This window comes from Pseudorca crassidens, chromosome 2 (assembly GCF_039906515.1).
Source record: "Pseudorca crassidens isolate mPseCra1 chromosome 2, mPseCra1.hap1, whole genome shotgun sequence".
NCBI classification, from domain to species: Eukaryota; Metazoa; Chordata; class Mammalia; order Artiodactyla; family Delphinidae; genus Pseudorca; species Pseudorca crassidens.
The window spans coordinates 66,865,434-66,888,272 of NC_090297.1; the positions used below are offsets into that span (position 1 = coordinate 66,865,434).

A 22,839-nucleotide genomic window follows, 5' to 3' on the forward strand; every position below is an offset into this window, starting at 1 on the left:
AATATTTGAATTATCAGAATCAAAATATAAAATAATTATATATGGAATTTTAAAAAATTGTAATGGATTTTAAAATGGGCAAGTTGTCATAGGACAAACTACAATAGCATCTTCCTATAATCCTGTATGCCAAACCATTTCAACCTCAGGGGAAGAAACAATTAACCTAAATAAAGAACTTAACATTTATCTATGTTAAATTTAATCTGACTGGTGTCAGCCTGTCAAGACCATTTTAATTTTGTCATCTTGTACACATTTAATCTCTTATTGCCTGTGCTAAGTGTAAAATTGATAAGCATATTAGTCAGGAGATGGTTTTACGGCAAGGCTTCCCTGTAGGATAGATAAGAGAAAGCTGCTAATATGGATAGAACTGACCTGCCTGGTGTTTGTAACTTCAATCCAGCACATATTTCACCACTGTTTTACAAGCGGAAGCCTTTAACAAACATGTTGCTAAAATAGAAACAGTGCCTGTATCATCCCCCCCTGGCTAAACCTAAAAACAAATCAAGTTGGCACCTGGTGACCCCTGTATTCCCTCTCTTAAGTTCTTGCTTCAAAGAATTTTCAAAGTTCTTTTCTGTGACTCTTGGCTGATTTACAGCGTAACCCTTCCCTGCAGTGTTCTGCTCTGGTTTTCAGCTTCCTTTTTTCCTTGTGTCACAAACACATCCTTCCACCTCTTGGACCCACATGTCTTCTTCCTTCCTTCCCTGGATTTCAAGAGAGATATGAGGATCTGGCTTGGCATCTTTAATAAGGGATCGAATGAAACAAGATTTTGGGAAGGGTTACCTTGATTTTCTTTATGCCTTACCTTTTCACTATCACTTCTTACCCTTCTTTGAGGTAGTAACATGGTGTGTTTTGACAGATGCCAAATTGTCTATCCAGCTAAGCCCTCCATGAGACTAGAGCTTTCTAGAGCTTTCTGTTCTGCATCAAATAAGAGGTCTACAAGGGGAAGCAACTCCAGCCGGGCTCACCCACAGGGTGAGAGAAGTTCGTAGACAGTTCACTGTCTACGACAAGGGATATGCTCCCACAATGTGCCAGATTGGGACCTCAGTCCTCAGAAGTCTTCAGATTCCTATGGAGTATTTTCAGCACAGACAGCACTGTCAATAGCAACAGGTAGCACTGAGGAGGCAGGGCTAAAGGTAAAATCTAAAGGTAAGTAGACAGAAGTGAGCATGGACAAAAAGGAAGAACTCTACAAGAAGTCTGGAAATAAAACTAGAAACATAGATTTCAGTGAAATTACTGCCAGCCTTGAGTTCCAAGCTGGAAGTGTGACTTGGTGATGTTAGCAGTGTATCACTGAAGTTTAAGCATGGAAGTTATGTGAGTAAAGCAATGCTTTATGGGGTTCAAGGAATGCTAAAAATGTTTTCTTCTGCTGACAATTATTTTTTAAAGAAAAACATCAAAATAACTTTAAGTATCAGTGTTTCAATTTCTACAAGATTACTCCTTGTTTTCAAAATAATTGTAAGTGGCTATAATGTAAAGAGAAATGAATCTTGTTTGCCTTATTTTAGTAAAAATAAACCTGTACTCTTAACACCAGATAGTCTTTCATTTTAGATTAACCATCACCATGTTATGCCAAATGTGTGTGTTGGTGTGTGTGTGTGCAGATTATTCTGTCTGTCTATCTATAACTGGCTTCTTCTTCAAGCAAGTGTCAAAACTGTTGGGCTGACATAAAAATGAGTGAAATAATGCCATTTTCAGCAACATAGATGGATCTAGAGATTATCATACTAAGTAAGAGAGAGAAAGACAAATATCATATGATATCACTTATATGTGGAACCAAAAAGAAAGATACAAATGAACTTATTGACAAAACAGAAATAGACCCACGGACATAGAAAACAAACTTATGGGTACCAAAGGAGAAAGGAGGGGGGTGGGATAAATTAGAAGTTTGGGATTAACATATACACACTGCTATATATAAAATAGATAAGGAACAAGGACCTACTGTATAGCACAGGGAACTATACTCAAAATCTTGTAATATCCTATAATGGAAAAGAATCTGAAAAAGAATAGAATCACTTTTCTGTACACATGAAATTAATAAAACATTGTAAATCAACTATACTTCAATTAAAAAAAACAACAACACTGTTGGACTGATTCTGGCAAGTGAAGTAAAGAAGTGACTTAGCTGAGGGCAGAAAGGGGAGCTCCAGTTCTCCAACCTGATTCAACTCCAAAAGGACAGTCATTGCAAGCAGACAGCGGGCAGTGGCTGTATGCCCTCGTGGCGCAAAAGGCCTGCAAGCCAGGACTGTTCGAAAGCCCATCCTCTACTCCCTTCCCAGCTGTGTGCCTCTCTACCACTTTGTTAAAACCTCCATTTTCTGTAAAACTGGGGCTCCTCTTATTGTATCTATTATACAGTGTTGTAGTAAGAACTAAATAAGAATATATGAAAGGCTCCTGTCCATGATAACTCAGTCCCAGCATGGCAGGGAGGTGCTCTGAAACTGCTCTAAGAGAAATGGGTACATATTTCTGTAGACACCCATGAGGTCAAAGGTGTTATGGCCTCCTCCACATTAGAACACCTCCCTGCCCGACTGAGTGCTTACCACTCAGTGCTTTTCCTCTCCTGCCCATCTTCTCCTGCTGCTAGTCTTTTAAGACTCATCACATGTTGCCTCTGATGGAGCATTTCTTGATCTCACCATGTGGAGCTGACCTCTTCTCCCACTGTATTCTGCATAGATGTGTCTCCCAGTATTGGTTAAATATCTCACTTCTCACACTAGACTGGAGCCTCCTCAGGTTCAGGACTAGCTGGAACTCATCTCCGTATCTCCAGCATCTATCACGATGCTTGGGTCCAAGCAGAGGTGCTTGGGAAAGGAATGGAGAGAGGGTAAGAGAAATGATTTCAGTCAACATGAAGAGGCTGCTGTCCTGCTCATAATCCATGGGTGGTAAAACATGCACATACGTGATGCAGATACAAGACAGCTGGACCCAAGGTTCTATGGGATAGGGAGGAGAGGAACTCTGTTCGGAAGGTCCCAGGGAGGTCTCTAGAGCCTGTCTGGTGAGTTAGAAATATCTTTGTTCTGTCTTGTTTATTGCAAAGTAGTTTAACCATTTGATGGGATAGACATGTGTATTGAGTTATATAAGCACTGGCTTATTTTTTCCACCGAAGGGTAGTTTCTTCCCTTTTGAAAAGTAAAGTTTTCAGGAATTATTTGATCTTTATTTGAAGCCAATTAAATGTTAAAGGATGTCTCCCTCCTTTGCATAAGTCAACAGAACTGAAAGTTCATTTCAGGTTAGGAGATAAAGGAGCACAGAGCTTTTGCATCAGTTCGTCTGTCTCCACGCTCACTGCTCTGTGTTCACGTTCATTTAGCTCTTGCCTGGACCGCCCTGGCCTTCCAGGGTTGCCTTTCTCCCATGCATTCTGCCAGTGCAAGATAAGTCGCATAAAGTACTCATCTCGCTCAGAAACTTCTTCTGAATTCTGACTAGCTTGCCAGATTTAATCCTCATTCCGTAGCCTGGATTCAGAACCCACTGTCTGCCTCCTCCCTCACAGCTCCTCCACATGTGTCCTGAAGCTCCAGCTACCTCAGGTGACTTAGGGTGTCTCCAGGCTTCGCCCAGGCTGCTCCTTGCACCTCGAGTGCTGACCCTTCCCCTGTGCCCCCATCTGTTGACAAGCCTTCCTCACCACAACTCTTTTCCCTGTTTCCACACTGCCTTCAAAGGCTCAATGGAGCAAGCACCTGCCATTGGCAGCCCAGCTTCCATTTCCCTACCTTTCGGGCGAAGGTTCCCTGTATTTTCTTTGGAAAGTCAATCTCTCCACCATTAACCATCTGGTTAGCTCTATACACAGCTCCAGGGGTAGGCCCTGACTGGCTTAAACCTACTGGCGTATCCTGTCCCTCAGACACAAGAATTGGTTCAGGGATGGGAACATGACCCTATGCAGGGATACAACTCTTCCCCCCAGCTCATAATGCTTTAGAGTCTGAGACTGATAAGGCCATGTTTGCTACCACAAGAAGAATCACCTTGGGAGTGAGCCATCACAGGGGAAACAGATACGGGTGATAGATCTTAGAATGTCGTTGAGTGCGGGATCAAGCTGCGCCTGAAGACAAATCTCTCCTGGACATTGTTATGTAAATACTGATAAATTCTATTTTCTATTTTAGCATATTTGTGTTGGATTTTTTGTCCTTTTCAAAAAATTTGTATTCGACCTATGCTCTCAATTCATGATACCTTCTAGAAGCTCTCCTGGAGCTCTCTTCACCTGGCTCCCCATCCCCAACTGTAAATAAATGAGACCGAATAAAGACATTTCTAACTTACCAGACAGGCTTCAAGACTGAGGCTATGTCATTCACACAATGTAAAGATTAGATTGGCACCAGGGAGCAGTAAAGTGCATTGTCAGTGCAAGGATGTTTGTAATAATTCTACCACCTGTGAGGCATTTTCCTTGGCTGGGGTTCTCCACACTCTCATTGAGTCTGCTTGGCAGGAAGCTTGGAGATGCAAATATAGCCATATATGGCTCATAAGCCATCAATAGAATAGGAAATTAATAGGTGCTTTATATGAAGAAAGAGTCAGTATCGTTTTGTAAAACTTTTCTTTCAGTTATATAGATGCACACACATGTATGTGCATCAGATCACAGCGTGAAATCTCTTTCTTAGTGCAGATAGAAGCAAAATATTTTTGAAAACCATTGATCTGGCTCCCAGCTAAGACAATTCTATAATACAGAATACAAAAAAAAAAAGATAATAGTGTATGACATTGGAGAGGGTACATATTCTGTAAAACTTTTTAGTCATATAAACACATATATGCGTAGTCACAATATGACATGTATTCTTACTGTGGGTGGTAGCCCAAAAGTTTGAAATCCACTGGTTTGCTTTCTAACTGAGGCCAGAAATACTATAAAACAGTACAATTGTCTGACCTGCAGCCAGCAATGTGAAGGGAAGAAAGGAGGGTCCATGATTACCTCAGCACTGAGAGCTATGTAGGTGGGAAATATATTTGTTGAATGATTGCTTGGCTTCGAGGCAACAGATCAGAGAGCCAAACCGACAACAGGGCTGGCCAAGCCAGGGGTGTGTATCTTTCTAACCTGTTTCCATGCGCAACTCTTCAAGGGACTCAATTAAAAGCCATGTAGACACAGGAGCCAGGAGGAGCCTTGGAGAAAGGCTCAATCTTCTGAACTGCTTGCTACCTTTAGCTTTCAGTCTAAAGGAACCCCAAGGGATGCTCTACAAAGAACCTGACCTTGGGAATCAAAGTTACAGACACAATCTACTGGATTTTGTGGCTGCTTGAGTATCTGCAAAATAACGATAACAAAAGGCAGATGTCTCTTAAAAGCAGGTAATTTGCTTTAAAAAAAGAAAGTTTGCTCTTCTCATGTTCTAAATTGTTCATCTCTTGTCTTCTATATTTATTTTCAGTTGGTTTTGTTCTCTAAATACTTAGCACTTAGAGAATGTTATATTCCTTTGACTAGTTTTAGCTTTATTTTAAACTTTTAAAATAAATTGTTTCAGCTACCTGGCTTACTCTTTATATTCCATTTAATTCTCCCCTCCATTGTTTTCACTTTAAAACACGTTTCCTTTTTCTACTTTAACTTTATTCACAACTATATCCTTGAAATTCTAAGGTTCTGATTTTAACATCTAAAATTTTAATTCTTTGATTTCATTTTCCCTAGTTAGACTTTGTAATTTCTGAGCTTCTGGTTTTGTGTTTTAACCTGTTTAATGTATAATGTATATTCCTTTTATTTGGTTTCTCATATTTCAGCCTCAATTTTTCACCTTTGGTTTTATTGATTTATAAGTGTATTTCCTTATTTGTAATTTTAATTATTCTGTTCCTTGTATAATGTGCATTTATCAGGCTGACAAGTGACAGAAATGCAAAGCTGACTCTTAACCACTGTGCTATTCAGCCTTATTAATCTGTGAGCACTTTAATAACCAAACAAGAATATTTCCTGCAGCAGTCTGCCTCTAACATGCTTTATTCTCTTCTGATCCATCTCCTTTCCTGGCAGGGTTACAAGAAATCCTGTTGCCTGAATCTTTTCATTTCCTGTACTCATTACAAGGGGCAAGGAGAAGCTGCCTAGAGCCGGAAGAATCCAGCGTTTTTAAAACAAAGTCAACGAGACCCTCGCTGAATGGCTTCCGCGTGTCTGATAGGTCTGTGCATCTCCTGGGCCAGATCTGGCTGCCAGACTGTCAGAAGGAGTTATTCCTTCCATCTGTTAACCCTCAGTGGAAGTTCAGATTTAGGGGGAGGTGTAAGAAGGGGCTCCAACCCTTTGCCCATCTCTCTGGGAGGGAGGAGGACTTTCCCTTGAACGCAGAGGCATAATCTGAACAATCTGAATGACTGTGGCCAAGAATTTCACCACTTAGTGCCATCTGCTTTCTGTGAGGAGGTATATCAGTCAAAGTGCAATCAGAAGACAGGAATCACATAGTAATTTGATCAAGGCATTTGAGCAAGGGGGAATTTGCTAGTGAGAGAGAAAGAGAACGCTAAAGAATAGAGGAATGGCTGGTATCAGGAGCGGCCTCCACACCTCAGGTTGAGGCAGAGGACCCAAGGGAGAAGCCACCCCTCCCAGGACTGAGATCCAGACATTGTTGGAGAGGGTGCAGCAGGGCTCATTGGATGGTGGAGACGTTCACTGAGGTTTTGTCTCAGTGGAACTTGCTGGAAAGCTGCTCTCTGGACTGCTAGGGAAAGCTATCCTCACAGAGGAGCCTCACCTTCGAATTTACTGAAAACTCCCCTCAAAGGGTGTGGGGAAAGTTGTCCAGAGGAGGTGACCTTGCCAGCAGCACCCATGATGGAGATGCCCAAGGAGGTACACTATGGAAAGGTGTCCTCCATAGGTGCCCCACTGCAAAGCAGCCAGAGGCAGTTTGCCTGGGGCAGCAACTCATGCGGAGGTGCTTTGCTGGCTACCCTCTGCTATGAAGCTGCCCACAGGAAGGTGCTCTGTGCTGCCAACCACTGGGCACTGCAGGAAACACATGTGTGCTGGTGAATGTGCACACACACACACACACACACACACACACACTGCAGGAGACCTATGGGAGACACACACTGCAGGAGACCTATGGGAGGATTACACCAGGAACAGGAAGAGAAGCTCCTTCTTCTTGCCATGCCTCCCCAGCACCCTCTACTGACAAAATTTAGCATCGTATTCACTATAATGGGGAAATTAGTCTTAAACGGTTCAGCTGAGACAATGAATTGGTAATTGGAACAGTACAGTCCTTTGCCTGGTCAGCTCCTGCATTCACTCTTCCACACAAGTGAGCTCTGTACAACGACACAACTCTATATTTCCATCTAACAGGATGTTGTTATTCTTCTTACAAGTGAAGAAATTCTCACTCTTCACCAAAATAAGGAGATACACAGCCCCAGCTGTTGCTGTGTGCACTGCTGGCTACATTAATTACTCCTCAAATTCCATCACAGTCCCATTGAATATTTTCTTACCTAAAGATTATATTGTAAGGTTAAGTCCCTCCAACGTGCATAAAAGTGGGGGAAAAGAGAGAGAAGAGAGAGAAATAGCATACACACACAAACATGTAACAGGCAGAGAAAATACACAAAACTACTACATTTCAGCAGTTGGCCATGGGCCATAGTTGATACCTATGGCTTCCTACCTTCCCCTACCTATTGCATACTTCCCTTGCTCTCGGCCAGAAGCTGAGATGGTCAGTTCATTATCTGGTGGAGTGACCCAAACCTTCATTCAGAAGAGTGAGTCCTCAATCATCCTGCCTTTTTATGATTGTTTTGGGTTTCCATTAACCTTTCCTATTGGTCATGGAACTAGTAAGAGGCACCCTAGAAAATCCTCTTGCCACATAGTTGTTCTTGCCTTCAGTGTAGCAGCTAGTCAACTTCCCTTTGGTAACTGGGATCAATCACTCCAGCCAGTAGAGTAACTCCTTATTTTTGGCATGTTGGTTCAGTGATATAAAGAGCCCCAAATGGCCAGGTGGCAATCCTCTCTTCAAATTCAATAGAACCACTGTTATGTCCCTTGAGGAAAGTATTCTTCTCTTTGCACCTAAGACCATCATACTAGCAAAGCTCAAAGTTGCCAGGACAGGAAGCAAAGGTTCTGGAAATGTGCTGTTAGGTGTAATCGTGAGAGGAGTTGCTCACATTTCCACTCTTGTTCCCAGTTTTATGCATTCTGGCTATGGGGGAAATAATGCCATGCAATGGTCTCTGATTTAAAGTCTATAGATAGAGCTCCCTCTTTTCAGAGTGTTGTGTCCTATGGGGTATGTGGTAAGTTTGATTAATTTCATGGGCATAAGCTCACTGCCACACTTAGCTGCTGTGAAATGAGTTCCTTGATCTGACTCAATACTGTGCAGAATGCCATGAGGGTGGATGAGGATTTCTGTGAGTTCATAGATGGTTGATGCTGGCGAAAGCTTTAAGAGCAGGAAATGCAAATCCATACTCAGAAGATGCATCTATTGCAGTGCAAATGAATTTCTGCCCACTTTATGATGGTCAATATAATCAACCTACTGCCAGTCAGCCGACTGGCCCCCTCCTGGGGAATGGAGGCATCAACCTGGTTACTGGCTGAGTTTTAATGAAGGTTTCTGCTACTGGTAGATTAGGCTGTCAGCTGAGGCATTAGCCAGATCAGCCTTGGTAAGGAGAAATCCAGCCTGCTGAGCCCCTGCATAGTCTCCATCCCACACAACGACTTTTCTTCATGGGCCCACTGGCAAGCACTGGAATGTCTGGCAAAAGAGGCTAACTGACACCCACAGAGCATGTCATTTCACCCACCTGATTATTAGGAGCCTCGTGTGTAGTAAATGCTGTGGTCAACATTTACATGGGCCACAGATGTCTTCACTATCTGTGCCCATCTAGAGAAGATTCAGAATATAAAATAAGAAAAAGAAAATAGAAAAGGAAGAGCCGAGCAATGAGGTGTGATGAAATATGGTAAGTTCAGTTTGGGGTACACTAAGTTTGAGATTCCTGTGTTTTCAGGTAGAAGGGAGTGCTCCTGGAACTCAAGAGAGATCCTGGGATATACAAATTTGGCTGCCCAGTGCCGTAGAGGTAATAGCGGAAACCACAGGTGGGGATGAAAAGATTCAGGGACAGTGTTAAATTTGAAGAGTGCGAGGACAGAACTCTGCAGAACATCCGGGGTGCGCTGTCAAAGAGAAGCACTTGTTGGAGACTGAAAATGAGAGACCAAGTGAAGAAAACCTGGGGAGACAGCAATACCACAAGGTAGAGGAGAAAATGTTTCTAAAACCGGGAGTAATCAACAATTATTACATATTAAGGAGAGATTAAAAAAAAGATACAGGCAGTAAAATTCCATCTGATTTTGCAAACAGATCATTGATATCAGTAAGAAAATAGTTTCAGGCGAGTGGTGGGAGCAGAAGATAGATTCACAGAAAGGTTCACAAATGAATACAAGGCAAGGAAGCCAAGTTAGAGAATGTGGCTCATTCATTCAAAATAATAAGCTACAGAATGAAGCAGAAAAGAGCTCTATATAGCATTTCTATATTAGCATTTAAAGGGGGACATAGAATTTTGAGGAGTCTTTCAGATGAGAATGCTTGAACATCTTACAAAATGTAAGGGAAAGCACTTCTATGCAAAGGGAGGTTGCAGGGCAAGAAGAAAGGTGAGTTTATGAGTAAGCAATATCCCAGAAGAAGGATGGGGTCAATAACTCAATCTCTAAGACCAAAGGTGTTGGGGTAGGAATGGGGGGGGGGGAAAGAGAGGCGAATTTGTAGAGGTAGAGAAGGAAGTTGAGCTAGTTCACTTCCCCCATTTTAATTTTCAGATTACAAAGCAAAATCTTCTGACGATAGGAAAGTCTGAGTTGGTGGAACAGGACTGAAGAAAAATTACAATTCCGAAAGAGCAATAATGGGAAAAGGAGGGGAAGCAAGAGAAATCTAATCTGATTGCTCAAATTTCATTTCCTTCTTGAAGTCTTCTCTGTTCCCCTGAGAATAAATACAATATGAACAATGCATCTCTTTAGCAATTAAAGTTAGAAGTTTCTTTTTAAACCCCCATTCTATAGCTCTTACGTGGCACTTGCCATTTTCTGCTCTACAGTTATTTCATCCTTTCACATGTGTCTCAAGAATTGATTTGTAATTCTTGAAAAAAGAATTCTGTTTCTTTGTAATCTCTCCTAGCATCTACTAAAGTGGGTAGGTATTAACACAGTGTTTCAGTAACTATTCCTATACAACAAACCATCCTGAACATACTGAGGTAAAAATAACAATTTTTTTCACATTATTATCTCTCATGGTTCTGGGAGTCAACCAGAACTGGGTGGCTCTCACTTGCGGGTCTCTCCCGAGGTTGCCATCAGGAATCATCTGGAGGCTCTCTCCCTCATGTGTCTGGAAGTTGATGTTGGCTATTGGCTGGGACCTTGCCAGGGTAATAGCCAAAATAAACACGCCTGGCTTCTCCAAGTGGCTTGGGTTTCCTCAGGGCATGGTGGCTGGGTTCCAAGAGAAGTATCCTGAGAAAGAGAGCCAGGCAGATGCTGTATCACCTTTTATGGCCTAGCCTTGAAGTCACGCAGTATTATTCCGCATATGTTAACATTCTATTTATTAGAATTAAGTCACTAAGGCCAGCCTATATTCAGGGAAGGGGAATTTAGACTCACACTCCTGATGAAAGTCGTGTCAAAGAAACTGCAGACACTACATACAGTAAGTGCTAATTAGATGCCCATTTAAGCATTCAACATTTTGAAAAAGCCTCAGAAGGAAAAAAAAAATGAGAACGAGAGTGGTCTACAGCCTTAAAAGGTCTAATAGAGTCAAAAATAATGCTAAAGAGTGGATAACCAACAAGGACCTACTGTATAGCACAGGGAAATCTGCTCAATATTATGTAACAACCTCAATGGGAGAAGAATTTGAAAAAGAATAGATACGTGTATATGTATAACTGAATCACTTTGCTGTACACCTGAAACTAACAGAACATTGTTAATCAACTATACTCCAATATAAAATAAAAAGTTAAGAAAAAGAATGTTAAAGAGTCAATTAACCCATAAAATATGCTACCCATGGCTGTTTGTTTTACAAGTGAGTATTTGCAATCTTTTACAACCTCCTCTTTAAGAGAGAAAATTGAGCTAGTTAGTAGAAGGTGTAGATCAGCGCCTCTCCTACTTTCATGTGCGTGTGAATTACCTGGGGATCTTGTACAATGCAGATTCTGGTTCAGCAGGTCTAGGGTGGGGCCTGACATTCTGCATTTCTAGCGAGCTCCAGGGTGATGCTGCAGTTCCACAGACCACCCACTGAATAGCAAGTTAGTAGAAAGTAGTAGTAAGGGTGACTGCCTGGCTCCTGTGATCTCTCCCTTCTCTGGGAGGGACACTACTAGACAGGAGTTTGCCACCAGAGGTCCTTATGTGCTTATAGGATTAACAAGGTTAATCAGTTCGTCCCCAAGACTTTCAGAACTGGAAATAAAGGAAGAAAGTAACTTTCCTCTCTCTTGTGATGAAGCACAGGATATCAGGCTCTGGAGTCACCAGTCACGTGAGAAAGCCAGTAAGAAAGCCAAAAGGAGACATGCAGAGAAGAATATCCAGGTGCCATGCCAGCCCCTGGTGAGGCTCACACCAGACCCCCTTCCCGCAAGTTTGTAAGATATCCTAATATTCTCCAGCAAATTCCCTTTTTTGGCCTAAATTTTTTCTAGTTGGTTTTCTATCATTTGAAACTTTAAAAGTTCTGACTAACATGGTTGGGGGAAGAGGAGGAGGTCTTCTCCTGGAAATGCAGTACCCAGTGTGACAGAAGAATAAAGAGAAATTCAGACAGGGTAATTATCCAGACATCTGGGGCCTGGGGTGAGGCTAGACTGCCCAATAATCATGCTATATTTGTTTCCAAGAGAGTGGATAAGCCATAGAGAGAAGATAATAAAAACCTAAGGCTGAGGGAAGATGGAGAAAAGCCTCAGCCTACCTAAAATGGAAAAAACGAAAAGAGAGGCAAGAGAACCTGTGGATTGAAACTGTCTGACAGCGTTGAAAGTGAAAAGAAACTGTTACCTCAAAATGACAACTGCTGAAAACCAAAGGGGACAGGAGCACCAAGGCTAATGGTTCTTTAAAGAGTAACCTGAGTGGAGGTTAAAAACAAGAGCTAGGTAGAGCCCTGCCCAGCAAAGAACAAAAGGCTGAACCTCTCCCATGTGCCAGGTATTGTATGATGTGCTTTACATTTATGACCTTATATAATGACCCCGAAGAAAGTGACCTACATTGCTACTGCCAGCTGTCCCTGAGATTCTAGCACAGTCAGAGCTGGTACTTCCATCATGAGAAGAGGGTCATATCATATGAGCCCGGTAAACTCTGGGTATACACATCGGGCACATCTGAAAGTCCTCTCAAGTCTCTGAGGCTGCAAGCAGCCCAAGTGGAACAAGAATGACAGTGACCACCTTTCCAAGTGTGGAGTAAACGGATTTTTAATAATGAGTTTCTTGGTCACACCTTCATCTATATCAATCCCGTTATTCAAGGGTCTACTCAGTTAATTTATAACAAATATTTCATAGCACATTTCCGAAACAGTAAAATTTTGCACTAAACGGAAAAAGACCGGTTATTACTAAGGTGTGTTGTCCATGAACTGAAAGACTTTCACATTTACGCATCAGGTACATGAGCAGGTAAATGCACTCAGGCAGGAAATGTGACAGTGAAGTAATGGGGCTGATTCCATAAAGTGAAATGGAGACTGATCTCATTTTACAGCCATACCTTGTGGTATGTTTATAAAATATTTCTTTCATAAGTTAAAACAGTATATCTGCTATAGATGAATTTAATTTTGGTAAAATCAATGAAAAGAAGTCCTATGTTAATGCACCATTTATTGTAAACGTTCCAGAAACACATAAGTCAAAATTTCAAATTATGATTCCCACAGTAACTGTAACTCTGCTGTACAACATACATAAGGTAAGAAATGTTATCAACATATACCATAGTAGAAAATACTCAGTAAGTAGAAACAAGCTGAGTTATGCTTGTTGTGGGAATCATCATTTTCAACTAGCTGAGGATATATAAAAATTGAAACCATAAATGCATGCATTATTTTTTGTATTTAATTCCAATTTTTCTTGATCCAATTTAATCAGCTTTGCTTCCAAACTACATTTTCCTTTCATAAACTATAAATGAATGTCTTTCATAATTTTAAAATCCACATCATTTGGTTTCTTTTTCTCACGCAGGCTGCCTTTGCAGAACGGCATCATTATGCCCTGTCCCTCCCCCAAAAGGTCAGGACATGTCTGCTGGGATCCATTTATCTATATTCCTTGTCTCCCTGAAGGGACAAGGAATATAGAAGACACTGCAGGGGAGGAGAAAAAGAACACCGAAGAGAATGGGAATCACACCGAGTAGCTTAGAAAGGTAAATAAGTGGGACCCTGGCACCATTAACTTCCCCATTGGTATCTTCCTAGGCAGAAAAAAGAAAAACAACACCACCAAATATTCACAATTTCCAAAGTGTGTAGTCATATCATTAGCTCATCTGATCCTTACGATAACACTGTGAGAAAGGCAAAAGGAAAACACCTTTCAGTTGTTCAGCTCTTTGTGGCTCAAGGAAAATATATTTAGGATGTGCTTTTATGTTATCATTTAAAGTCTGGGCCATTTAATTACACTTACGATATTACCCAGTTAACATATGCAGAGGATTTACTTATTACTGAAGGCAGAATATACTTTATGTAAAAAGATTATGGTTATGAGCTAAACCTTTAACATATTTCAAGCTTTTTGCTTTAACTATATTCTGAAAATTCAATAATGAAACAGAAAGAAATAATTGCCCTATGAAATTTGTCTGGAATAAAATTAATACTGTATATTATACCCAGTATTACTTTTCCCAGTTTGGTTTTAACTAAGAAGGGCACCTTCTACAATCTCTGAAGAGGAATCCTTTTACTTTCCAGTAGTCTTTACCATCAGGGTATGTTTCATTATACTCAAACTAAATGACTTTGGCTCAAGAACAATCATATTTCCTGTACTACTCTAAGTAGCTCCCGGCCACCAGAGTGTCCATGACCTTATGTAAGTGTTTACATGGTCAACCTTTTTTTGTCTCTTAGCACTACTACAATCCAGTTATTCGAATTTAAGTTTGTTTTTCCCCCTTTCTATGTACAAAAAGATGCTTCTCCATATAATCAGATAAAAATTGTCCTTCTTTTATCTAGTGCAGCAATAAAAAGATCAATTAAAATGAAGATTCAGAGCTGGCAAAAAGCCTCAGTGTCATTTGTTCTAATCTGAGAGATAACACAGTCAATTCTTTGCCTGTGAAAAGCATGACCATTTTGCATATAATTAAAGGGTAATATTTTAAGTGCTAAAAGGAAAACAGAGTCTAAGGACTATTAATTTTAAGAGGTTTTATTGTAGAGGAAGCGTTGTCTTCTGAATGTTTCCTACAATTTACAAAACATATCTTCATAGTGAATAAAGATTAGCACGAAGTTCCTGGATAAAACAGATAAAATACAAAAAAGTATCCCATGGGACATGAATACTCAAGTTTCACTTTTTTTTTACCGCTTATATGTGAAAAAGCAATATCTGGGGCTGATAGCAAAGCACAATCTCAATATCATTTACAGTTACGAGATAGATATGAAGATGGCTGGCAAGATGAAAAAAATCAGTGATGGGGATATAAGCTCTTGCATCTTGTCAGAGACCAGAAAAGAGCTTACTGCCTTATGTGATACATCAGTCAGTCACGAAGACAGGGCCACAAGCCTGAATTTTTCCTGCAGTCCATCCGTTTTATGGGATTGTCCCAGAAAAAGTGTAGATCCAGCCAGTGGGCAAGGTTTACCTTAAACAGAATGAAACAACATCTCTTTCAGCGTGGAAACAGAAGAGGAGGTGATCAATTCTAGAGAAGCACAGAATGCTTAGAAATGAAAAATGATTAGGTTTGTTTCTCTTGAGCAATCAGTATGTGAAATTCCCCAAGATCTTAAATTTTCCAGATAAACTGACAGTAAATAAGGTCCTGGAGACTGTCAGTACCACAGATTAAGAAACTGATTATTCATCTCTACTTATCATTTTAGCTGCAGAATTCCAAGAATAGCTGACAAAATATTAACACATTAAAGAATGAACCAAAAGAAAATTTGGGGAACAAAGTAAGTGGTCTAATTATAGAAGAATGTTAAATAAATGACTGTACATTCATGAAATGGGTAGTGTGCAGCCATTCACGTGTTCTTGAAGAATATCCAAGGAGAGGGAAGGAGTTGACAACATACTGCAAAATGACAAGTAAGGTTATAAAATGGTATGTTCTATATGCTCCCTATTTTAGAAAAAAAGTATGAAAAAGACTGGGAGAACATATACAAAAATACTAACAAAAGTTTCCCTTGCTAGTGAGAATTCAATGTCTTCACATTTTTTTCTTTTCCAAATGAAAAGGGGATAAAACAAGGGGAAATTCTTATTTTCAAAAAGAGTCAGTGAGTGTATTCTGATCTCTTTGTCCCAATATTCTAATAATACAAAATGAAAAACAAATATATTTAGTGTCATTTAGCACTTGCATTAACAATTATTTCTGAGTTATAAAACCAATAGTTCTTTCAAATTTAGCTTCCTTATACTTTCTGCCAAATCACACAAGAGTAATGTACTTTTAAAAATATATTGACATGCCGCATATCACAGGGATATCACCTCGGTGCTTTGTGACCGCCTGGAGGGGTGGGATAGGGAGGGTGGGAGGGAGATGCAAGAGGGAAGATATATGGGAACATAAGTATATGTATAACTGATTCACTTTGTTATAAAGCAGAAACTAACACACCATTGTAAAGCAATTATACTCCAATAAAGATGTTAAAAAAAAAAAAAAATATATATATATATATATATATATATATATATAGACATGAACTTTTATCCAAGGTTGTAGTCTTCCACGTAGTGTTCTTCATACATCATCGCATCTAGAAAATGAACTTCATATGCTTGATTCCATAAGTTTTGAAGAAAACCATGATAATGAGTGCCCACAATCCCAGAATAAAACCCCCAGGAGGATGCCAATCTTTCAGCTTTGGTTTCTGCAAAACAAGGATGACATTATAAATTTAACAACAGGTAAATAAGTCAACAAATAAATAAATAAATGAAGATAAAATAAATACTGATGGAAAATAGGAAATTCACAGGTTGTACTTTCAGGGGGAGTAATTTAGACAAATTAAATGTACTGTCAGCCTTCCCTATCTGCAGGTTCCACACACAGATTCAACAAAATATGGAATGAAAATATTGGGAAAAAAAATTCCAGAAAGTTCCAAAAAGCAATTTTAAATTTGACACACACCAGAAACTATTTACACAGGATTTACATTATATTTACAACTATTTACATAGCGCTTACATTGTATTAGGTATTATAAGTAATCTAGAGATGATTTAAAGTGTCTAGGGAGGACGTCTTATGTTATATGCGAACACTACACCATTTTATATAAGGGACTTGAGCATCCACGGACTTTGTTATCTGCAGGGGTCCTGGAACCAGTCCTGGAGGACTGTATTTGGAAAGCAACAATGGTAAAGACTTGAAACAGGGTAAATATCTCAAAGTGGTTCTTACAAAGATCAGTTTCAAATGACATTTTGTTCCCTCAGAGGGGCCTTCCTTGACTACCCTATCCAACATGTCTTTTCACCCAAGTTATTCAGTAGCCTAACAGTCATTTTTCACTTTGAATTTATATAGTCATTAGTTTGTTTTACTTGTCTCTCCTATTAGAGGATGACTGTCTATGAGGGTCATCTTGTTATAGTCCTAGCACCTACCTGCCACAGTGCCTGGCATATAGGAGACACTACATTACACCGAGTAAGTTGGTGGAACAACAATGCTACCTGATTCCATTTATTCAGATATTCAACAAATATTTGGGGGGCCAGTGAGTTTGGTCATATTACTCCCTTGAGGTAGAATGCTCCTTATTCTATTCTTCCTATTCAAAGCTCACTAACTCAAATGCCAACTCCTCCAGATTTTCCTGGATGATAAATTCTTTTCTTTGAATCTGTAGCCCCTTCTACTTTTACTCCTACCTACTATTATATTTACCTTTATCATTTATCTCCCTGAAAACTTCCAGGGACAAGGTCTGGCTGAGTCCATTTTACATGCCCTTCTCCATTCCTTACCCTTCAACATCCAGCCAAGTGTCTTGTGTGTTTCTTTGGCCAGCAAAGAAAGGCAGACCAGTCTTCCCCATTTAGTTGTCATTTCAACAGCTACATTATGACCCTGAAACTGAAGGTCTGTGACTATGATCTCTTTATGAGTTCTACTTCCTGAATTACTAGCCAAGATTGTAAGAACAGTTATAAGAATCCTATTTTAGAATAGACAAAAGTGAAAAGAAACTGTAATCTGAAATTTGCTTTAGTCACCATGTAAACTAGATCCCAGAAAGGCTCATAAATCTCTTAGAGGTTTCCACATCTTATACTTTGGTTTTTCCCCTACATAAGCAGGACACCTAATGCTCTTCACTCAATCCTCAAATCATCACATGGAAAGGAAGGAAGGAGGGAGGGAGGCTGTTATCATTTCTTGTCAGGATTACTGAAATAGTTTCCTAACTAGTTTCTCTTCCTCCAAGGTTCCCTCTTTTCCATCTGTCAACCATAGCGCTGCTAGACACATCTTTCCAAAATACAAATATATATCTGTATAATATATACTTGCCATACATAATGTATGCATTTAGGTAATGTTTGCCTTGAGCATATACTACTTTTGTTATTTAAGAAATTAAATAAATAATTTACAAACCAAGGCATGTTGTGGTGTGGTTCAAAGAGCATGGGATTTAGCATCATCTGCCTTGGATTCAAAGTTTAGTTTTAATGCTTAAAGCCTGCCAAGCCACTACGCCACTCTGAATTTCTGAATCTGTAAAATTAGGGCATAGTAACACATACCGCCCAGGAATGAATAAATGTATAGTTACTGCAATGATGTAGTTTTGAAAACGTATCCTATAATTACACGTTCCTACCTAGAAAAGTAATAATATGAAACTCAAAGTACTTTTTAGATGACTTTCATCTGTGTTTGCCAGTTATGAGGAAGAATGTTTGAAAAAAATATGATTTTTAAAATTTTAATTTGTATAACTTTCATCAATTCAAAATTAACTTATCAAACTAACAGAAGAGAAATCCACCTTAATATTTTCATCTGGATCAATAATGCTGGAGTTTTAGGAGTTTTTAATCAAATGCTTAATATGAACTGAACTGACAATGTTGTTTACAGTGGTTACATTCCACTCTCACTGCCATGTCTACTCTCACCCTCCACCACTCATTCCAGAAAACTCCCCAAACACCTCAAGGATTAAACCCAATGTTTCCTCATGTTACTTTCTACTCAAGTCTACAATGGCTTCTGATCATGTGTGATGACGATGATGACAAAAGTACCTTCCCTCTAGTATCTTACAAGATGATAAGCTCAGTGGTTCTCAAACCATTTCAGATGGTTTATAAGCTCTTGGAACGTTGTGCAACATTGTGAAAAATCTTAATTCCAGTAGAAAATCTATAATAATTAATATAAAACATAGTTATATTAAAGATAGGTAATGTAAATATCATAAGCATGTGACATGAAAAAACAAGTGAGTGAACTAAACATGATTAACTATTGCTCAGTTTTTGTCCTGTTTATTTTCTACTAGTCAAACATTGGTAGTTCATACCATTACGTCTTAAACTTAGCAGTCAGAAATAGTTGCCAGAGATAAGACAACTATAGCTCCTTTAGAAGTAACTATCATTTCCTCAAAGATAGCTATTTCGATCTGTTATTCCAAAAACTGTTTCAGAGAATTCTGGAGGCACTGCTTCCTGATCCTTCAGCCAAACATGTCCCATATTTAGACCACTGATGCCCAGGAGAGGACAAGAGAGAAAAGCAAAGTGCTAGAGCTGTGGTTTGCCAACAGCAAACTTTGAAGGCAATAATGGAGGACTAGGAAATATATGTTATTACTCCAAAATTATTATGGAGTGATGTATTTATTCATATTACAACACTGTACAAGCTAACAAAAGTAGCAAATCTCACCCTTTAAAAAACTATTATTTGTGGTTGCTATATTTTTTATTGGATATTCATTACATATATTTGATTAACAAAAAATGGAAAATGAATTATTAATTAAATACAGTTTGGACTCTTAGCTTAGCATGGCATCCACGTAGAGACCTGCCAGTGCAGCTGCTGCCATCTTCTCAGGAAAGGCACAGAAAAAGGCACAGAAAGAGACAAGAGTTCACTCTACCAAAATTAATTTAACCTCTGATAAGAACCCTCAATTTCACTATCTGTAAGTCCAGAAACCAGGTCTAGAAACAAATTAATGGTGGCCCAGTTTTCTGAATAGTACACAGGGTACAAAGGATTGCTTTGCTCTGTGAAACACAGTAATTCTGTCAGCTGAGAAAGGGACTTTAGCTCTCTCCCTTTTTCTGCCTGCTGTTTAAGAGAAGCAGTGTTGCCGTAGTAGAGGATGGCTTTATGAGGCAGCCAGAGTAGTGCAACTCATTCCCAACTGACCAGTGGCACACTTCTTTCTACATCCATTTAAGTACAATTCCTAGTAAAGAGCATGTGAGAAGGTAGGGTTTACTGCATCTAAGAATGGTTTACTGCATCTGAGAAGGTTCAATATCCAAATGAAAATCTCTGCAAAGAAGGGAAAATACAGGAAAAATTCTTTTAATAACATATGTTAAGAAATATGGTTTTTCCACATACTTCACCTTTTTAAACTGTCCAAAAACCAGGCATACATAGCATGGTGGCAGATGATCCTAGTTTAGTTTAGCAAAACCACATTTGATGACTGGTTGCCAGTCACTGGGGAATGTCTAACAACTATTCTTCAGATGAGGATCTGAAAAGGCATTCAAATCTAAGTAGACAGTGAGAAATGTCCACATGCTCTGTTGGCAAATACTAACAGAACTCTAACAAAAAGGGAAAAAACCATGGTGATGTCCATGAGTAAAAATACTCTCACACATGAAGAAGAAATATCCTGAAGACAGAGAGAACATATCTCTGAATAGATTTAATAAAGAATCAAAAGATAATTTTAGAAAAATTTTATTTGACATGGACTTGAATAAAAATGCACAAGAAGCCAAAACCAAATGAATAGTATAAAGAGAAAAATAATACAGGGTACAAGGACAATAGGTTGAGATAAAAAGGGCACTGACACAATTTGTAACAGCAAAATTAAAATCTATATTGACAACAAAGATAGTGTCCGAAGCACATCTCTGAGTCCTTCATTCACCAAACTGTGGTAGACTGATGGCAAAAAAAATGGTCCCAATTCCCCATACTTCCCTGTATCCATACCCTTTGGAATACGTTGCTTTATGGCAGCTCTCATCAAGAGGTAGACTCTATGTCCTTCCTCTGTGAATCAGCTGGCCTTGTGACTTCTTTTGGCCAACAGAACAGAACAAAAGCAACAGTGTCCTAATTCCAACGCTAGCTTCAAGAGGCTTTCTTTGCCTGCTTCGGCTCTCTCTTAGACCTCTGCTACTACCATGACAAAAAACCTAGGCAAGGATTCTGGAGGTACAGACACCATATGGAGAAGAACTCAAGTCTTCCAGTCAGCAACTAGCCAACTTCCAGAAGCAGAATCGCCTAACCAACCCAAGGTTGACCACAGACTCATGAGGGAGCCCAGCTAAGAATAGAATTGCCCAGCTAAACTCAGCTTAAACTGCCAACCTTCAGAATTATGAGCCAAATAAATGGTTGATGCTCTAAGCTACTAAGTTTTGTAGTGGTTTGTTATCCATCAAAAGCTATGGAATATATCCACTGAGGTGACAAACAATATAGAAGGAAAAACCCTGATCCTTTATTATCATAAGAAAATAAAGTTTCCACCTACATACTTGTAGCTTCAGGTTTCTGCAACAATGGTATATGTAAAAACAGTATGAAGGGCAGCTAAGCAACTCCTTGTTGACCATGAACTTTGCTGAAGTGAGGGAGGTCTGTCAAGATAATCCCCTTGGGTCCTCCTAGAATAAGAAATCCAGCCCCATTCACTCATCTGGGCTAAATTTCACAAAGTAATGACTTCAACAAACACCTGTCACACCTGAACAGTATGTATAGCCAGACTCTGAAGAAGTCATGCTATAGTGTCTTCTAGAGGTAAATTTTGTGAATGTTCTTTGCTACCCATCCCTCACTTTAAGGGAGCTGCAGTTATGCGCACTTCTAGCTCTCTTGTAGTCTTCTTGGAAAGAGGCTGACTCCACTTGCCACCATGCTAGGAATTGCTCCCGAGGAGATAAAGTGGGGGAATCTAGAGGCTAACTCACCTCGCTTCTCTCTAGCCTTTCCCCTCCAAACTACAATCTCTCTCTTTTTTTTTTAACCCTGTTTTATTTATTTTTTTATTTATTTTTAATTTATTTTTGGCTGCATTGGGTCTTCATTGCTGTGCGCATGCTTTCTCTAGTTGCAGCGAGCAGGGGCTACTCTTCCTTGAGGTGCGCAGGCTTCTCATTGCGGTGGCTTCTCTTGTTGTGGAGCACGGGCTCTAGGCGCGAGGGTTCAGTAGCTGTGGAGCATGGGCTCAGTAGTTGTGGCGCATGGGCTTAGTTGCTCCGCAGCACGTGGGATCTTCCCAGTCCAGGGCTCGAACCCGTGTCCCCTGCATTGGCAGGCGGATTCCTAACCACTGCACCACCAGGTAAGTCCCTGAAATCTCTATCTCAAGTTTAGTTCCTTTCCTTTTGAAGTTAGTTAGCAATTAGTATTAATTAGATGTTGCCCCCCCACCCAACCCTCTGCTAGAGAAATGAATATCTCCCAGAATCTTGATGTATCTTACACATGGTAAATTTGCAAAGCAAGTAATCTAATCTAGGATAACTAAAGATGATTTGTTTTTAACTATAATTTTATTTTCAATAGAAAGTTGACCACTGTTTTTTTTGTGTGATAAAAATACTCACTATTAATATTATTAGTTAATATCACTCTGTAACTTCCAGCCAATCCAGATATAACTTCATGGAAGAAGTAAATTTTCATATTTGCAGATTTTATAATTAGATACAAACAAACTCTACAAATCAACTCAGAATTATTGAGAATAAAGAGTTCAGATTTAAGATAAATATAAAAAAAATACCCTTCCAATGTGCCAGTAAAAATGAATCGGGGCCTTTCCTGGTGGCGCAGTGGTTGAGAGTCCGCCTGCCGATGCAGGGGACACGGGTTCGTGCCCCGGTCTGGGAAGATCCCACATGCCGCAGAGTGGTTGGGCCCGTGAGCCATGACTGCTGAGCCTGTGCGTCCAGAGCCTGTGCTCCGCAACGGGAGAGGCCACAACAGTAAGAGGCCCCCGTACCGCCAAAAAAAAGAATCGGAAAACAGAAGAGAAAAAAAATTCAATTCACAATAGCAGTAAAAACTTAAAATATCCAGGAATACCCACAGCACAAGATGTATGGTAAAAATCTGCATTATTCTATAGAGGGGTAAATAGTCCCAAATATCAAAAAGGATATGAT

At 39.7% G+C, this 22,839-nt stretch overlaps 1 protein-coding gene across 1 annotated transcript in view; it reads right to left on the bottom strand.

The window, feature by feature from the left end:
• Positions 1 to 14,588: 14,588 nt before the first annotated feature.
• Positions 14,589 to 22,839, bottom strand: part of PIGK (phosphatidylinositol glycan anchor biosynthesis class K) — a 134,819-nt gene continuing 126,568 nt past the window's right edge. Inside the window, exon 11 of the mRNA XM_067726610.1 lies at positions 14,589 to 16,301. Coding sequence (XP_067582711.1) covers positions 16,185 to 16,301 — 117 coding nt within the window. The 3' untranslated portion in view covers positions 14,589 to 16,184. The remainder of the gene's footprint in view (positions 16,302 to 22,839) is intronic.